General features: G+C 45.8%; 1 protein-coding gene across 1 annotated transcript in view; it reads right to left on the bottom strand.

The window, feature by feature from the left end:
• dnah2 (dynein, axonemal, heavy chain 2) overlaps positions 1-19,065 on the bottom strand; it is a 228,560-nt gene that overhangs the window by 174,530 nt on the left and 34,965 nt on the right. Inside the window, exons 9-14 of the mRNA XM_038995249.1 lie at positions 11,517-11,604; positions 10,773-10,978; positions 6,469-6,598; positions 5,422-5,604; positions 3,413-3,627; positions 2,963-3,109 (exon numbers count right to left, since the gene is read on the bottom strand). Coding sequence (XP_038851177.1) covers positions 2,963-3,109; positions 3,413-3,627; positions 5,422-5,604; positions 6,469-6,598; positions 10,773-10,978; positions 11,517-11,604 — 969 coding nt within the window. The remainder of the gene's footprint in view (positions 1-2,962; positions 3,110-3,412; positions 3,628-5,421; positions 5,605-6,468; positions 6,599-10,772; positions 10,979-11,516; positions 11,605-19,065) is intronic.

Here is a 19,065-nt window from a genome sequence, read left to right as displayed (position 1 = left end):
TGCTGTGTCAACTAGGCTGGATGTTGTGTCAACTAGGCTGGATGTTGTGTCAACTAGGCTGGATGCTGTATCAACTAGGCTGGATGCTGTGTCAACTAGGCTGGATGCTGTGTCAACTAGGCTGGATGCTGTGTCAACTAGGCTGGATGCTGTGTCAACTAGGCTGGATGCTGTGTCAACTAGGCTGGATGCTGTGTCAACTAGGCTGGATGCTGTGTCAACTAGGTTGGATGCTGTGTCAACTAGGCTGGATGCTGTGTCAACTAGGCTGGATGCTGTGTCAACTAGGCTGGATGCTGTGTCAACTAGGCTGGATGCTGTGTCAACTAGGCTGGATGCTGTGTCAACTAGGCTGGATGCTGTCAACTAGGCTGGATGCTGTGTCAACTAGACTGGATGCTGTGTCAACTAGGTTGGATGCTGTGTCAACTAGGCTGGATGCTGTGTCAACTAGGCTGGATGCTGTGTCAACTAGGCTGGATGCTGTCAACTAGGCTGGATGCTGTCAACTAGGCTGGATGCTGTGTCAGCTAGGCTGGATGCTGTGTCAACTAGGCTGGATGCTGTCAACTAGGCTGGATGCTGTGTCAACTAGGCTGGATGCTGTGTCAACTAGGCTGGATGCTGTGTCAACTAGGCTGGATGCTGTGTCAACTAGGCTGGGTGCTGTGTCAACTAGGCTGGATGCTGTCAACTAGGCTGGATGCTGTCAGCTAGGCTGGAGGCTGTGTCAGCTAGGCTGGATGCTGTGTCAACTAGGTTGGATGCTGTGTCAACTAGGTTGGATGCTGTGTCAACTAGGCTGGATGCTGTGTCAACTAGGCTGGATGCTGTGTCAACTAGGCTGGATGTTGTGTCAACTAGGCTGGATGCTGTGTCAACTAGGCTGGATGCTGTGTCAGCTAGGCTGGGTGCTGTGTCAACTAGGCTGGATGCTGTGTCAACTAGGCTGGATGCTGTGTCAACTAGCCTGGATGCTGTGTCAACTAGCCTGGATGCTGTCAACTAGGCTGGATGCTGTGTCAACTAGCCTGGATGCTGTCAACTAGGCTGGATGCTGTGTCAGCTAGGCTGGATGCTGTGTCAACTAGGATGGATGCTGTCAACTAGGCTGGATGCTGTGTCAACTAGCCTGGATGCTGTCAACTAGGCTGGATGCTGTGTCAGCTAGGCTGGATGCTGTGTCAACTAGGCTGGATGCTGTCAACTAGGCTGGATGCTGTGTCAACTAGGCTGGATGCTGTGTCAACTAGGCTGGATGCTGTGTCAACTAGGCTGGATGTTGTGTCAACTAGACTGGATGCTGTGTCAACTAGGCTGGATGCTGTGTCAACTAGGCTGGATGCTGTGTCAACTAGGCTGGATGCTGTGTCAACTAGGCTGGATGCTGTGTCAACTAGGCTGGATGCTGTGTCAACTAGGCTGGATGCTGTGTCAACTAGCCTGGATGCTGTCAACTAGGCTGGATGCTGTGTCAACTAGGCTGGATGCTGTGTCAACTAGCCTGGATGCTGTCAACTAGACTGGATGCTGTGTCAACTAGGCTGGATGCTGTGTCAACTAGGCTGGATGCTGTCAACTAGGCTGGATGCTGTGTCAACTAGGCTGGATGCTGTCAACTAGGCTGGATGTTGTGTCAACTAGCCTGGATGCTGTCAACTAGGCTGGATGCTGTGTCAACTAGGTTGGATGCTGTGTCAACTAGGCTGGATGTTGTCAACTAGGCTGGATGCTGTGTCAACTAGCCTGGATGCTGTCAACTAGGCTGGATGCTGTGTCAGCTAGGCTGGATGCTGTGTCAACTAGGCTGGATGCTGTCAACTAGGCTGGATGCTGTGTCAACTAGCCTGGATGCTGTCAACTAGGCTGGATGCTGTGTCAACTAGCCTGGATGCTGTCAACTAGGCTGGATGCTGTGTCAGCTAGGCTGGATGCTGTGTCAACTAGGATGGATGCTGTCAACTAGGCTGGATGCTGTGTCAACTAGCCTGGATGCTGTCAACTAGGCTGGATGCTGTGTCAACTAGGCTGGATGCTGTGTCAACTAGGCTGGATGCTGTCAACTAGGCTGGATGCTGTGTCAACTAGGCTGGATGCTGTGTCAACTAGGCTGGATGCTGTGTCAACTAGGCTGGATGTTGTGTCAACTAGACTGGATGCTGTGTCAACTAGGCTGGATGCTGTGTCAACTAGGCTGGATGCTGTGTCAACTAGGCTGGATGCTGTGTCAACTAGGCTGGATGCTGTGTATAGGGGAGACAGGGGTTATAGCAGGCCAAAGTACTGTATAGGGGAGACAGGGGTTATAGCAGGCCAAAGTACTGTATTGGGGAGACAGGGGTTATAGCAGGCCAAAGTACTGTATTGGGGAGACAGGGGTTATAGCAGGCCAAAGCCATCCTCTGAAATATGGAGATGAACCTTAATGAAGCCAGGCTCCAGTTCTCTGTAGTACTCTATGGGGAGTTTTAGCCAGTTAGGGGTTGGAGCAGGCCTGGCGTCCCATCCAAAGGCCTATAATGGCAGGGGGCCAGTCCATTGAGTCCAGGGCCCAGATTCATAAAGCATCTCAGAGTAGGAGTCCTACCGATCTATGATCAGGTCCTCCCAGACTGTCCATGTAATCTTATTCATTATCTGAAAGGCCAAACTGATCCTAGATCAAATGGATAGGGGCCCAGACATGGTCCAGTGTGTGTGTGTGTGCACGCGCATGTATGCATGTGTGCGTTCGTACGCGTCTGCGTACATCTATGTGTGTGCGTGCCTGCGCGTATCTCCGCGCATGTGTGTGTAATGTATCTACGTGCACGTGTGTGTGTGTGTATCTACGTGCACGTGTGTGCGCTTGCGCGCGCGTGTGTCTACGTGCATGTGTGTGTGTATCTACGTGCACGTGTGTGTGTGCTTGCGCGTGTGTGTGTGTGTGTCTACGTGCATGTGTGTGTGTGTGTGTCTGTACCGGTTGTAGTCTCGTACCACCAGCAGCACACTCTCCCTCATGCTGCGGAGCTCCTCTCTCCTCTGGTAGACGTCAGAGACGTAGTGGGGGATCTCGAACAGCAGGCGCTCCCAGTAGTGGATCTCATTGAACATCTTCAGCATGTTCCTACACACAACCAAGGACAGGGAGTGTTCACAGTCTCGCAGAGGACCGATGCCGCGGCATCACAACAGAGGTCTGATACAGAAGGTGTTTGTGTCGAGGGGCGTGAGAGTCCCCGGTGTGCGTCTTTATGTCAGTAGGGCGCGTGAGCCTGAGAATATCCGCGTGTGCTGTGACGCGTCCTCTAACCGCCTGTCTGCGTTTGCGAAAACTCTAAGATAATCTCAGGCTCCTCCATCTAACATAATCAGTCTCCTCCATCTTCCAAGTGTGTGTGTGTGCGTGTGTCCTCCGGTATGAACCCACTTGTCGAAGTTGATGTCCAGCATGCCCTGTTTCTCCTTGCAGCGCACCATGAGTGGCTGGTCCAGCCTCTTGAGACTCTGTCGGTCCAGAGACTGACTCCACTCAGAGAAGACCCTCCGGACCAACTCATCCAGGGTCTGGACCAGCTGGCTGTACGACAGACGCACCTCCTCTCCACTGCCGATGTGAGGCATGAAGTGGGCACACTGTACCACCTACGGCAGGGGAGAGGTTCAAACCACACACAGGGTAATTCAACAAGAGTTTTAAAAAAGGAGCAACGGGACATACAGACGAGGTAAGAAAGGCCGATAGTAACTTGTATCAAAACCGACCTTAGACGGACAGGAAGGGTCTCCAACGTTAACAGGATGCGTGTTGCTAAGTGTTTCTGTTGTATATTCTGTATCCTTGAACACTCACTACCACTTACTTGATGGAGAAATGTTTGATAAAAAACCGAGAGCTTATTCAATTCCAATTCTACACATGAATGTTCCCCCTTGTTCTATGGTGCCTAATGTATCTCTACAGATACCCGTTCCTTCCAGCCATGTACTCTGTGTAAGCAAAGAGACCAGGCAGACACAGCTGTGTTTAAAACACACAGATGCCAAGGCCATGTCTGGGCCCCTATCCATCTGATCTAGGATCAGTTTGGCCTTTCAGATAATGAATAAGATTACATGGACAGTCTGGGAGGACCTGATCATAGATCGGTAGGACTCCTACTCTGAGATGCTTTATGAATCTGGGCCCTGGACTCAATGGACTGGCCCCCTGCCATTATAGGCCTTTGGATGGGACGCCAGGCCTGCTCCAACCCCTAACTGGCTAAAACTCCCCATAGAGTACTACAGAGAACTGGAGCCTGGCTTCATTAAGGTTCATCTCCATATTTCAGAGGATGGCTTTGGCCTGCTATAACCCCTGTCTCCCCAATACAGTACTTTGGCCTGCTATAACCCCTGTCTCCCCAATACAGTACTTTGGCCTGCTATAACCCCTGTCTCCCCAATACAGTACTTTGGCCTGCTATAACCCCTGTCTCCCCAATACAGTACTTTGGCCTGCTATAACCCCTGTCTCCCCTATACAGTACTTTGGCCTGCTATAACCCCTGTCTCACCTATACAGTACTTTGGCCTGCTATAACCCCTGTCTCCCCTATACAGTACTTTGGCCTGCTATAACCCCTGTCTCCCCTATACAGTACTTTGGCCTGCTATAACCCCTGTCTCCCCTATACAGAACTTTGGCCTGCTATAACCCCTGTCTCCCCTATACAGTACTTTGGCCTGCTATAACCCCTGTCTCCCCTATACAGTACTTTGGCCTGCTATAACCCCTGTCTCCCCTATACAGAACTTTGGCCTGCTATAACCCCTGTCTCCCCTATACAGTACTTTGGCCTGCTATAACCCCTGTCTCCCCTATACAGTACTTTGGCCTGCTATAACCCCTGTCTCCCCTATACAGAACTTTGGCCTGCTATAACCCCTGTCTCCCCTATACAGTACTTTGGCCTGCTATAACCCCTGTCTCCCCTATACAGTACTTTGGCCTGCTATAACCCCTGTCTCCCCTATACAGTACTTTGGCCTGCATTAACCCCTGTCTCCCCAATACAGTACTTTGGCCTGCTATAACCCCTGTCTCCCCTATACAGTACTTTGGCCTGCTATAACCCCTGTCTCCCCTATACAGAACTTTGGCCTGCTATAACCCCTGTCTCCCCTATACAGTACTTTGGCCTGCTATAACCCCTGTCTCCCCTTTACAGTACCTCTTCTCTGTGGGTTTACCGACACAGTAGGTCGTCCTTCCAATGTAACCTCACTCTCATTGAATGTGACACTTTTCCCCTCCAAAGGCCTAAAGCTAGGTTTGACCTATGGCCTCAAAGTTCAAATGAAGTTCAATAAAACAAATATCTTAATGATCACCCCTTCTCAATGACGGTGTAGACTGTAACCATGTGTAGCCTCTGGCCCTACCCCTCCTCTCACCTCCATGGGTCTCTCTATGCGTCGCCGCAGGGCTCTAGCCCAGTGGGCCTGTCCAGCGTGGAGGGGCATGTGGGCAGGGGTGTGTAACACCTTTTTACTCAGCTCCTTGTTGACCAGGTTGAGTTCCTTGTTAAAAAGACCATAGACATCTACCGTCTTCCTGTCTATGGTCCTCTTGATGGCCTGGAGAGAGAGGGGGAGGGAGAGAGAGAGAGAGAGAGAGAGAGAGAGATAGAGAGAGAGAGAGAGAGAGAGAGGGAGAGGGAGAGGGAGAGGGAGGGAGAGAGAGAGAGAGAGAGAGAGAGAGAGAGAGAGAGAGAGAGAGAGAGAGAGAGAGAGAGAGAGAGAGAGAGAGAGAGAGAGAGAGAGAGAGAGAGAGAGAGAGAGAGAGAGAGAAAGAGGGAGGGAGAGAGCGAGGGAGGGAGGGAGAGAGAGAGACAGAGAGAAAGAGGGAGGGAGAGAGAGAGAGAGAGAGAGAGAGAGAGAGAGAGAGACAGAGACAGAGAGAAAGAGGGAGGGAGAGAGCGAGGGAGGGAGGGAGGGAGAGAAAGACAGAGACAGAGGGGCAGAGAGAGTGCATTTACTCGACAGTGTTTATCACTGTTATGAAATGGCTCCCAGATAGTACATAAAGTAGTTTGAGCGTGAGAAAGTCCTTTACCACTCATGCACACACACACCCTAAGCTTTAAAAGGCACCAGAGGATGAATAATCTACAGAGGCCTTGCTATTGTTGAAAAATGCTATTCCCCAAGTATTAGAGTGATAGAATGGCCCGATGCTGCATGGTCCATTTAGGAGAAAGAAATAGGCTTCTGTGCCGGCCAGCCGTATCGTAACAAAAAGATGTACAATCATATAAAGTGCACATGGTTTTACTGTGTGGTTAATGAAAGGAGTGTTGTGTGTGTGGAAGTAAATTGGCATATGAATGCAGGTGTGTGTGTGTGTGTGTGTGTGTGTGTGTGTGTGTGTGTGTGTGTGTGTGTGTGTGTGTGTGTGTGTGTGTGTGTGTGTGTGTGTGTGTGTGTGTGTGTGTGGTGTACCTCGCGGGCAGACAGGTGCTGGAAGACGTCTAGCAGCTGAACGCCCTCCTCCACGGTGTTGACCGTCTCAAACGCCGTGCTGATCAGGTTCTGCATCATCACCTCCAGATCCTTCACTCCCGCACGGAACCTACCAAAACCGCACACCCACGAGCACACACACATTAAAACATGTACAGACACACATGATTGATGATTGGGTGAAATGGTGACCCACACCACACATGGATCAAACAGTTTCTCACACATGTAAGCGAAAACTCTCTCACACACACACACACACACACACCCCGACACACACACACACACCCCGACACACACACACACACACACCCCGACACACACACACACCCCGACACACACACACACACACACACACACACACACACACACCCAGACACACACACACACACACACCCCGACACACACACACACCCCGACACACACACACACCCAGACACACACACACACACCCACACCACAGGGTGTAGGCTAGTATTGATTGAACCAATAGTAATGTGCTGAGTGGCTATGAAACAGCTGCCCCTGACACAAGCCCAGCTGTCTTGGCAACAACATTACGACCCCACGACCTCCAGCGACCCCCATCCATCATCCACATCAAACACACACCAGCCCCCGGGCCAGCCCTTGCTTCCAACAACCCCACTAACCTGGCGCAGGGGTGTGGAGGGGTGGCAGCGGGGGGGGGGGGATAGTCCCCTGAGGATCCACACACACATATCCACACACACATACTCCCTTCCACCTCCCACCTCCCACCTCCCCCTTCCCTAATCATGTTATTCAGATGAGGAGTCCAATAGGCTGCTGTCACCAGAACTCTGAATGACAAGAAGGGGCGTTGCTATACAACCCTGTATAGGCCTGGCCCATAGGGGTCTCTTCGCTCATGGATAGGTGTGCGTCCCAAATGGCACCCTATCCCCTATATAGTGCACCACGTTTGAGCTTCGTGCCAAAAAGTAGTGCACCCTATGTAGGGCATAGGGCGTCATTTGGGACGCAACGCAGTCACCGCAGCCCGGGTCATTCATCTAAAAGACAGTCAGACACATACCAACGATGTATTAATGCTGTGTCAGAGAGGTGTTGGTGGGTACTGTCCCGGGTCTGGACAAGCATTGATCCAACTCCTACACCATCAAGTTTGGAATTAGTGTGTGGGAAACAGACACAGCTATACGTGTATAGGCCAGGGTTTCCTTTAGGAAAATGGATAATTGACCGGCAGCATTTTAATTGAAAGGACATTTGAGAAAATCACCGGAGCCATATGCTTTGGGTGCGTATCCTGATTAGGGCGTCCACCGTCCACCCACGGTGCTCAGAATGACAGAAATAACATCTTTGATTATGGTAAATCATCTTCACAGAACATGCAACTCCAGGATGCAACGTCCTTCTTACTGTATTCCAATGTACACTTTGAAGACGCTAGAACACCTGTCCACATGTACTTTTGATCAGCCAACAAGACGAGTAACCAACAGCAATATCACTAGACGATGTCAATCTACTATCCCCCATAGTAGAAAAGTTAACATATTCTATTGGTCAGCTTGTTGTTCTGTGCGACAACAGACAGTTGTGGGACGATAGATAACAAATTCATACAACCAGTAGCCTAGGGTACATTAAAAAAACTGATGCAACAAATTAGCTTAAAATGTTGATAAACTATTACTTATTCACATTATAAGCACAGCAATGTGCACAAGGCTATGTGTGAATGCTCATTCCATTATGCAATTATCGGGAAAACACTGTTGTCAAGCTAGCGGTTTCATGTGACTAGAAAGAGGGGAGAAGTGGTGTGTGATGCACTAAAGCCTGCCTAGTTGCCTGTGCGCTTGAATGGCGAATGGTAGGGGTGTTCGCGAGTAGTTAGACAAAACTAGTATCGTAAAGGATATGGGCAATTTTCTGGATTCGATTATGATCCGAGGAATATTTGTAATTATCCGTGATCCAAAAATAAATACAAATCAGATGCCAGCACACATCCTTCTCATGTTAGTCAGTCATGTGCGAGGTTCTACGTGATCTAAATAACTAAACTGGCTGTCTGTAAAGAGAAGGGCGGGCTGTACGTTGATCCTGCTGCTCCGATTGGATAGAGTGAAGCTGTATTTCTCTGTCTACTAGCGTCATAATTTCACCCGATCAGTTTTCCTTGCATATTTTTGGTCCTGTCATTTAGATTGATGCTGCATGCTACTATGATAAATAACATGGCGAGGACGTTTGCTATCAAGCTGTCAATGTGCATAATATCTAACAAGTGGCGCAAGGGGAGAAATATAAAACGATGATGCGCATTCGGACTAAGTCACAGCAAACTTGGCTGCCCGCTGCAGGTTAAGGACACACAGACGCCCCTCTGCTCCTAATCTGCAGTTTTTTTGCAGTGAGAATGTGCAGGGATGTATTTAGCCAACATCTACTTAGTTATGTGAAAACAGCTTCTTTCGATCACGAGTATCATCTGTGGCACGCCTGCTCCCGCTCCGCCTCTCTGGCACGCGAGGGCGCCATGCTGCCCATCATTACGCACACCTGTCAACATCGTTACGCGCATCAGCGCTTCATTGGACTCACCTGGACTCCATCACTTTATTGATTGCCTCCTCTATATCTGTCTGTTCCTCAGTTTGATTGTGTCAGCATTCATGTCATTATGTTTCCCCTGGTCCAGACGCTGTCCGTGTTTTGTTTTATGTCTGTTATTTATTAAATATTCACTCCCTGTACTTGCTTCTGGTCTTCCAGCGTCTGTCATCACAATCTGATCCGATCCGACTATCAACTGTCAATTTACGGATACGATTACGGATTCGAGTATGGCCATGTCGGCACACCTCTAACGAATGGGAAGCGTACTTCAATTACCAGTTAAGAAATACAAATAGTAGCTCTTTTTAATCGTGGCCATCAAAACAGTTTTTAACACGCGATTGCATTTAGAATTGTTGCACAATGATTGGGTTCATAAAAGCGCGTTTCACTGCAGGAGCAACAGACAAGCTGTTTGAGGAGCTGTAGCGGCAGCTCTCGCGCTGTCTGACAGATTTTCCGCCCAAACATAGGCTCTGTATCAGTATGCTGTGCGCGTGTGATAAGACGCATAACGACTAACGGAATACCACTAAATTATGCAAAGAAACCTATAGAATGATAAGCATGACCGGTCAAATATATTTACATTGACTGGTATTTCTATCAATGAATAGGCTAAAAAGCATTATTTCGCAAAGGGATTTTTTTCCTTCTCCCAGACAATTGGCCAGTAAATTTTATTTATCGGCTTTTATTTTTTTATTTTTTGGGGCAAACCCTGGTATAGGCCTACGTAAACTGTACAAGACAGACAGAAAAAGTAAACAGGGATCCTAGTAGATCGAAACAGTATATAAACAGACATGCAGTATGTCTACATATCTTCTATTGACAGACACTGCTATAACACTTAACAGTGCAACCATTTTGGTCCCATATGCTCCTAAATAACCCAGATAATAATTGTTGTAATTATTACTTTGCTATTCCGCAGCCTCTGAGTGCCACAGATAATAAACTGAGTGCAGATTCGTGACCGTTGCACCATTATTGCAGAGAAAATGTCTTGTTTCTAGCCCAAACGTTCAAATGTTAGGACCCATATTACATATTACATTTATAAACCACCTCGCGAGCCGCTAACCTTGTTCAGTCATGTTACAGCATTTGCTGGCTAGCTTACAACCTGGTAAACACAGATGATAGTTATCATAATCCTTGTGGTAACTTTACCAATAGTATCCAAACACTTGGTGGCAGAAAGAAAAAACATGAGTGCAGGCTATATTTTAGTCGTAAAAAAAATATATTTCTGGTGCTCCTAACCCCTGTATTTTGTAATTGTGGCAATTCTGATCATTAATACCTCAAATATTTCATTCAACTGAGGAACACATGTGCTTCTTGTAAAAAATGTCAGCGTAGAGCATTGATAGGGTCCTATTCATTGTAGAAAAACGGTTTGCAGCGGAAAAATGTAAATTTGCATTTAGGAGAGTCCATTTTCATCAGTTTGGTGCCAAATTAACACGACCCAGTATTCAGACAGACAGGTCAGCAGTATGACGTCCATCCACTCCAGACAGACATGCCTGCTGTAGTCGTCATGCCAGGACGGACGGACAGACAGACAGATAGATGTCCAGACAGACAGACAAAGGTACTTCTTGTAGCCGTCTTGCCAGGTGTTCTGACAGACAGACGGACGGACGCACAGACGGTACCTGTTGTAGTCGTCGTGCCAGGAGGTATTCTTTACGTCCAGGATGCCCTTGCGGACGTGTTGGAGGATCATCAGGCTGCGTCCGAACGTGGACTCCATCTCCAGCAGGCTGCGGGTCACCTCCGCCCCCTGGCGTCCGGCGAAGCAGGGCAGGGGTATCTGCTCGCCCTCCTCCCGCCTGGCAAACTGCTGCTGGCAGTCACACACCTGGGAGGGGAGAGGGTCAGAGGCCGGTGGAGACAGATCACACACGCACCCGCGTTGGGACACACAAACATGCACGTACACACATGCGAGCACACGCACATGGATCAGCATAGTGACAGCAGTGTGACAGTATCAGCATAGGCAGGGAGGGAGGGAGGGAGGGAGGGAGGGAGGGAGGGAGGGAGGGAGGGAGCACAGTCAGTGTGACAGGGACATGGTAGGAGAAGGACAAATAGAGGAGCGTGATGGTGATGGTGAGACAGAATACAGTGCAACACAGAAAAAGGTGTATTCTAGAGTGTGAGACACAAATGGGGAAGTGATTGTGGAGAATTCGGAAGAGGTGAGATGAAGTTGATGGCAGTGTGTGAATATTTACATTTCTTTTAACCTTGCCACTGTGTATGTGTGTGTTCATTAGTGTTTGTGATTAGTATCTATCTTTTGTGAGTTTATGTGTTGTTATGACCATGGAGCTCTGACGCATGATTAATGTGTGTGTGTGTGTGTGTGTGTGTGAGTGTGAGAGAGACCTCACCTCCAGCAGGTCTTTGCACCTCTGTACAAAGGCATCGACCAAAGCAAAGATGCTGGTCTGGTCCAGGACCCAGCCTTTAGAAGAGTACCTAGAGAGAGAGAGAGAGAAAGAGAGCGGGAGAGAGAAAGAGAGAGAGAGCGAGTGGGGGAGAGGGGGAGTGAAACAAAAGGAAAGAAAAAGTGAGAGAAAGCCACAGAAAATTAAGCGGCCTTTCAATCTTTGAACCGGTCCACCATCGCTTCACTCACGGTCTCTCTCTCCATCTCCACGACCGACAGAGAATGACATAATCAAAAGCAATAGAAACAGTAAACTGCGATCCATAGGGGTAAGGGATAAGGCCAGAAATGATCTGTCATTGGCATAATTGCATTCTTCCAAACTTCTGTATGGCAGTGGGGTTGGAAGTCGGATTGCTTTTCACACTTCATTCTTCTCCTGATGGAAAGGTAATCTCTAGCGCAGCTTTTGAGACACAAACATTTAGAGTTTCTTTTATGGAGGGAAAATGGGACCCGGTTCAGGGGGGCGGAGGCCGTGGGAAGAGACTGGGGGGAGTAGAACAGAGTTGCAGAGAGCTACACACTAGAGGTCGACCGGCATGGCCGATTAATTAGGGCCGATTTCAAGTTTTCATGACAATCGGTAATCGGCATTTTTTGGACGCCGATTGTGGCCGATTACACTGCAATCCACGAGGAGACTGCGTGGCAGGTTGACCACCTGTTACACGAGTGCAGCAAGGAGCCAAGGTAAGTTGCTAGCTAGCATTAAACTTATCTTATAAAAAACAATCAATCTTAACATAATCACTAGTTAACTACACAGGGTTGATGATATTACTAGTTTAACTAGCTTGTCCTGCGTTGCATATAATCAATGTGATACCTGTTAATTTATCATCGAATCACAGCCTACTTCGCCAAATGGGTGATGATTTAACACAAGCACATTTGCGAAAAAAAATCACAATCGTTGCACCAATTTACCTAACCATAAACATCAATGCCTTTCTTAAAATCAATACACAAGTATATTTTTTAAACCTGCATATTTAGTTAAAAGAAATTCATGTTAGCAGGCAATATTACCTAGGGAAATTGTGTCACTTCTCTTGCGTTCAGTGCAAGCAGAGTCAGGGTATATGCAGCAGTTTGGGCCGCCTGGCTCGTTGCGAACCGTGTGAAGACCATTTCTTTCTAACAAAGACCGTAATTAACTTGCCAGAATTTTACATAATTATGACATAACATTGAAGGTTGTGAAATGTAACAGCAAAATCTAGACTTAGGGATGCCACCCGTTCGATAAAATAAGGAACGGTTCCGTATTTCACTGAAAGAATATACGTTTTGTTTTCGAAATGATAGTTTGTGGATTTGACCATATTTTTTTTGACCTAAGGCTCATATTTCTGTGTGTTTATTATATTATAATTAAATCTATGATTTGATATTTGATAGAGCAGTCTGACTGAGTGGTGGTAGGCAGCACCAGGCTCGTAAGCATTCATTCAAACAGCACTTTACTGCGTTTGCCAGCAGCTCTTCGTAATGCTTGAAGCATAGCGCTGTTTATGACTTCAAGCCTATCAACTACTGAGATTAGGCTGGCAATACTATAGTGCCTATAAGAACATCCAATAGTCAAAGGTATATGAAATACAAATGGTATAGAGAGAAATAGTCCTATAATTCCTATAATAACTACAACCTAAAACTTCTTAGCTGGGAATATTGAAGACTCATGTTAAAAGGAACCACCAGCTTTCATATGTTCTCATGTTCTGAGGAAGGAACTTAAACGTTAGCTTTTCTACACGGCACATATTGCACTTTAACTTTCTTCTCCAACACTGTGTTTTTGCATTATTTAAACCAAATTGAACATGTTTCATTATTTATGGGGAGGCAGGTAGCCTAGTGGTTAGAGTATTGGGCTAGTAAACGAAAGGCTGCAAGATCAAATCCCCGAGCTGACAAGGTAAATATTGGTCATTCCCCTGAACAAGGCAGTTAACCCACTGTTCCTAGGCTGTCATTGAAAATAAGGATTTGTTCTTAACTGACTTGCCTAGATAAATAAATACAAATTTGAGACTAAAATGATTATATTAATCTAAAATAAAAGTGTTCATTCAGTATTGTTGTAATTGTCATTATTACAAATATATACTGTATATAAAAATCGTCCGATTAATCGGTATCGGCTTTTTATGGTCCTCCAATAATCGGTATCGGCGTAGAAAAATCATAATCGGTCGACCTCTACTACACACACACACACATGGTGTGATGAAGAGTGCGACACACACACACACACACACGTTCCAGCTATGAAGGATGGGGAGAGCTTAGAGTGAGATATAGACCCAAGACTGGCTAGTAGGAGGTTTGAGATGTTCAGAACAGAACAGGGAACGACTGGAGCCGAGGAGGGTGTGGGGGTGTTGAACATCTGTGAGTCTCTCTCGCTCTCTCCGTCTAACTGCAGATGAAAGAAAGTTGTTTGAAGTTTATATGGCTTTATTCCTACAATGACTCAGATGAAACGCTAGCTGATGTGGGTGTGTAGCACTGCATTCATCATCGCAATGATACCTTTAGCGCCTGGACGGCCTGGCCTCTCGCTGGTTCCCTCGTTCAGGAGGATATTAACTTCAGCAACCAAGAAATACTACAGCCACTAGAACCCTCAATGGTCCTCCTTTAGGAACTCAAGGCTGCGATTCACACTGTTCAATTTGACATGCTGGATTCTCCTTCTCTATTTAAAGACTGAGAGGGAGCTCTGTTTCTGTATGTGGATTCATTTTGTTTCATTTTGTTTATTTAACCTTTATTTAACTAGGCAAGTCAGTTAAGAACCAATTCTTATTTACAATGACGGCCTAGGAACAGTGTGTTAACTGCCTTGTTCAGGGGCAGAAGGACAGATTTTCACCTTGTCAGCTCGGGGATTCGATCTAGCAACCTTTTGGTTACTGGCCCAACACTCTGACAGTCGCATAGAATTTGAATAAGGACCCCCCCCCCCCCTTCATTTGGTGTGCTTTTCTGTTCCTGTGTTGTTGAGGCATGCAGTTATTTATTTCAAGCTCTGATTATTGATGTATGGCACTCTGGGGGGTTTCTGGCTTGTGCTGTGTACATGTTCTTTACTGACGTTCTGCTGACTGAATTGATGTCATTTTTGTCTAACTGATGTCATGTGTCTATTTGTCTGACACGGATGTGTTGATGGTGCTGTCTTGGTCCAGGTCTCTCTTGATTAACCTTGTTAAATAAAATTGGATGCTAAGGTTAATGTTGTTATGGTGAAAAGGCCAACTTGTAACTAGTGTGTGTGTGTGTGTGTGTGTGTGTGTGTGTGTGTGTGTGTGTGTGTGTGTGTGTGTGTGTGTGTGTGAGTTTGCGTGCTGAAGGTGTTCCTCCCAGTACAGTGCTATGCTGTAAATCAGGGTAATGTGATCAACTTAACTAACCCTAACCCTCTAGGATGAATAACGAATAAAAAAAGTTTGGGAGTCTGGATAAGCGTAAATCCCTCCAATTTTCAGCCTAATTAACTGAGAGAGAGCAGAGGACAAAAGTGTGTGTGTGTGGTAATAACAGACAAAAGCATGACTGTCATGTCAACCCAACAGGCGCCAGAGATCCTACTGTCTGTCTGTCTGTCTGCCTGCCTGCCTGCCTGTCTGTCTCTCTGTCTGAGGAAAGGATCCAATAAGAGGAGAGAAGATCTACTGTTCTGTAGCGCTGTAGCTTTGTAGCTTTGTGGTGGACCAACCACTGTGTGTGATGTATTCAAGTTGTAGGGCCCTAACAAAATCTGTAAACAACGCCACGAGGATTTTAACTTAGTAGGAAATCAACTAAATCTATTGAACTTATTAGAAAATGCATTCATTTGCCAAAGTGAATCCTAAGACCTTAACAAAATGCATCAGTGATTCGTATTGTCATTCGACTTCCTGAAATAGCACAGGAATGCCCCTGTCTGTGTGTACTGTGTGTGTGCGGTGCGTACACCTTGTGTAGCCGTTAGCGACGATGCTAATGATGACCTTCTTCTGGTAGAGATGGAAAGACTTTCCCAAAAACCCCAAATAATTAAATGTTAACTAGAAAGTAGCCTACGCCTACCTGGCAGAATGATATCAGTTTATCATTTGCATCAATCAATCCAGTGTCCATTTGTTTTGCAGACTCTGCAATCACATGAGCGCTACAGCAGCACTGCTTAACCAAACAACTGTCTCTTCCTGGTGCACACTTGCATTAAAGCGTAACTACACTGCAGGGCTTGACATTCAGATAGATTTACCAGTGGCACAGCGGGCCAGCACCAAGTGAAAACTACTGGCCCGAATTAGAAAATGACTGGCCTGGGCCACGATCACAGGAAAGCAAGTTATGCACGCAGGATTTCAATTGTGGGTGATTTCATGTTTCATTTGCAACACCTCAAAATCGAAAATTCGTACAATTTTTCCTTGAACTCAAAAATGTTCTCCTGATGTGGTTTAAACATCACTTACGACATCCATTTTTTTTGTTTTTCTATTAAGTGTGATGTTGAGAGCGAAAACCTGAAAAAAAAAACAGGGGAAAAACGGAAACCTGGAAAAACTAAGCGGAGAAAACGGAATTTGGGGGAAAATGGAAACAGGCATTTTTGGGGGGGGGGGTTTTATAGGACCTTAAAAGTTGTTATGCTCACAGGCTGTGTGATACACACACACACACACACACACACACACACACACACACACACACACACACACACACACACACACACACACACACACACACACACACACACACACCCACACACACAGCGAGGTGAATGTCAGTCAGTGATCCACATAAACAGCACATTACCCAGATTATCTGTGTGTTTATTCCGTTTGATGTGACACAATGGCTAGGTTCACGACCGAGCTTCTGAACAATAATACCACGGCCCTCTACAGGCTCAAAGAAAAGCTAGCTACTAGCTAGTCACCTTACCCCCAGCTGTGTACCGCGATAAGCCTGGAGGGTGAGATGGAATAGAAGGTAACACACACACACTCCGTCAAAACAGGACAAAGATGATTCACCTGTGTTTAAAATAGATATTAGCTTAGCCTCAGAGACACAACCTTATCATCTCAACACCACCTGAACCACAACAACAACAACAGGCTGGTGACAGTGTGAAAACTAATATAAACACTGCAGAGAGGTGCTAGGAGCCTAGGACAGGCATCCTCCAGGCTTTCTTGGGCAAAAGCACAGACAGTACTATACAACTACAAGAAGGGCCTGAAAAAACAGTTTTTTTTGTGATCGCAGGGCTCCAGACTGCTACCCTTTAGTTTTATCTTGCAACCCTTTGGCTTGGCTGTGCAAGTAAAAAAATGTATAGTTCGCATTGGTGCGAGCTGCACATTTTACATTACACGTGATCACAATATAGTAGCCATATCTAGGAAAACCAAAGTTCCAAAGGCTGGGCCTAATATAGAGTATAAGAGGTCATCATCGGGGGTGGCAGGTAGCCTAGTGGTTAGAGTGTTGGACTAGTAACCGAAAGGTTGCAAGATCAAATCCCTGAGCTGACAAGGTAAAAATCTGTCATTCTGTCCCTGAACAAGGCAGTTTTAAATGAATTATAATGAGTGGACCAAAATGCAGCGTGGTATGGTTCCATCCTCTTTATTTTGAAGAGAAACTCAAAGAAAACAATAAATCGCAAAACGAAACGTGCAGCTACTATAGTGCTCGCAGGCAACTATACATAGACAAGATCCCACAAAGCACAATGGGGAAATGGCTGCCTAAATATGATCCCCAATCAGAGACAACGATAAACAGCTGCCTCTGATTGGGAACCATGCCAGGCCAACATAGATAATTAATCACCTAGATAACCCACCCTAGTCATTGTCACGCCCCAACCAACATATAGAATAAACAGCTCTCTATGGTCAGGGCGTGACATTAACCCACTGTTCCTAGGCTGTCATTAAAAATAGGAATTTGTTCTTCACTGACTTGCCTAGTTAAATGAAGGTAAAATAATAAGTTTTGCAGTGATTCCTATGTTGTTGATGTAAAGAATATTTGTTGGTCCATGGTGTGTAATGAGAAGCAACCAGATGCTCCACTTGACACATTTATTAAATTGCTTATCCCAGTTACTAATAATCATGCACCCATTAAGAAAATTACATTAGAAACGGTTAAATCCCCACGGATTGATGAGGAATTGAAAAATTGTATGGCTGAGAGGGATGAGGCAAAATAATTGGTAAATAAGTCTAACTGCACAACCGATTGGCAAACGTACTGCAAATTGAGAAATCATGTGACTAAACGGAATAAAAGAAGAAGAAACTACACTAGGAAACAAAGATAAATGACAAAGAATGATTGTAAAAAGCTTTGGAGTACCTTAAATTAAATTTGGGGTAAAAAGGCATACAAATCCTTCATTGAATCAGATGGCAATTACTTTAATGATTTTTTCATTGGCAAGATTAGCAAACTTAAGCATGACATGCCAGCAACAAACGCTGACACTACACATCCAAGAATATCTGACCAAATTATGAAAGACAAGCAATTTTGAATTCCGTAAAGTGAGCGTGGATGAGGTGAAAAAATTATTGTTGTCTATCAACAATGACAAGCCACCGGGGTCTGACAACTTGGATGGAAAATTACTGAGGATAACAGCAGATGATATTGCCACTCCTATTTGCCATATCTTCAATTTAAGCCTACTATAAACTAAGAATGGTAAAGTCCCTTTTACTGGCTCAAATAGCTTATCAATCAACCTGTTACCAATCCTTAATCAACCTGTTACCAATCCTACATCCAAGCTTTTGGAAAAATGTGTGTTTGACCAGATACAATGCTATTTTACAGTAAACAAACAGACTTTCAGCACGCTTATAGGGAAGGACATTCAACAAGCACAGCACTTACACAAATGACTGACGATTGGCTGAGAAAAATTTATGATAAAAAGATTGTGCAAGCTGTTTTGTTAGACTTCAGTGAGTCTTTTGACATTATCGATCATAGTCTGCTGCTGGAAAAAACGTGTTATGGCTTTACACCCCCTGCTATATTGTGGTTAAAGAGTTACCTGTCTAACAGAACACAAAGCGTGTTCTTTAATGTTAGCCTATCCAACATCCAGGTAGAATTAGGAATTCCTCAGGGCAGCTGTCTAGGCCCCTAACATTTTTCAGTCTTTACTAACGACATGCCTTGAGTAAAGCCAGTGTGTCTATGTATGCAGATGACTCAACACTATATACATCAGCTACTACAGCGACTGAAATGACTGCAACTCTTAACAAAGACCTGCAGTTAGTTTCAGAATGGGTGGCAAGGAATAAGTTAGTCCTAAATATTTCAAAAAACTAAAACAATTTTATTTGGGACAAATCATTCAGTAAACCCTAAACCTCAACTAAATATTGTAATGAATCATGTGGAAATCCAGCAAGTTGATGTGACTAAACTGCTTAGAGTAACCCTGGATTGTA

The sequence above is a fragment of the Salvelinus namaycush genome, chromosome 6 (genome assembly GCF_016432855.1).
Source record: "Salvelinus namaycush isolate Seneca chromosome 6, SaNama_1.0, whole genome shotgun sequence".
In the NCBI taxonomy this organism is placed as follows: domain Eukaryota; kingdom Metazoa; phylum Chordata; class Actinopteri; order Salmoniformes; family Salmonidae; genus Salvelinus; species Salvelinus namaycush.
The sequence above is the reverse complement of the archived record's forward strand: the minus strand, read 5'-3'. Positions and strand labels throughout refer to the sequence as shown.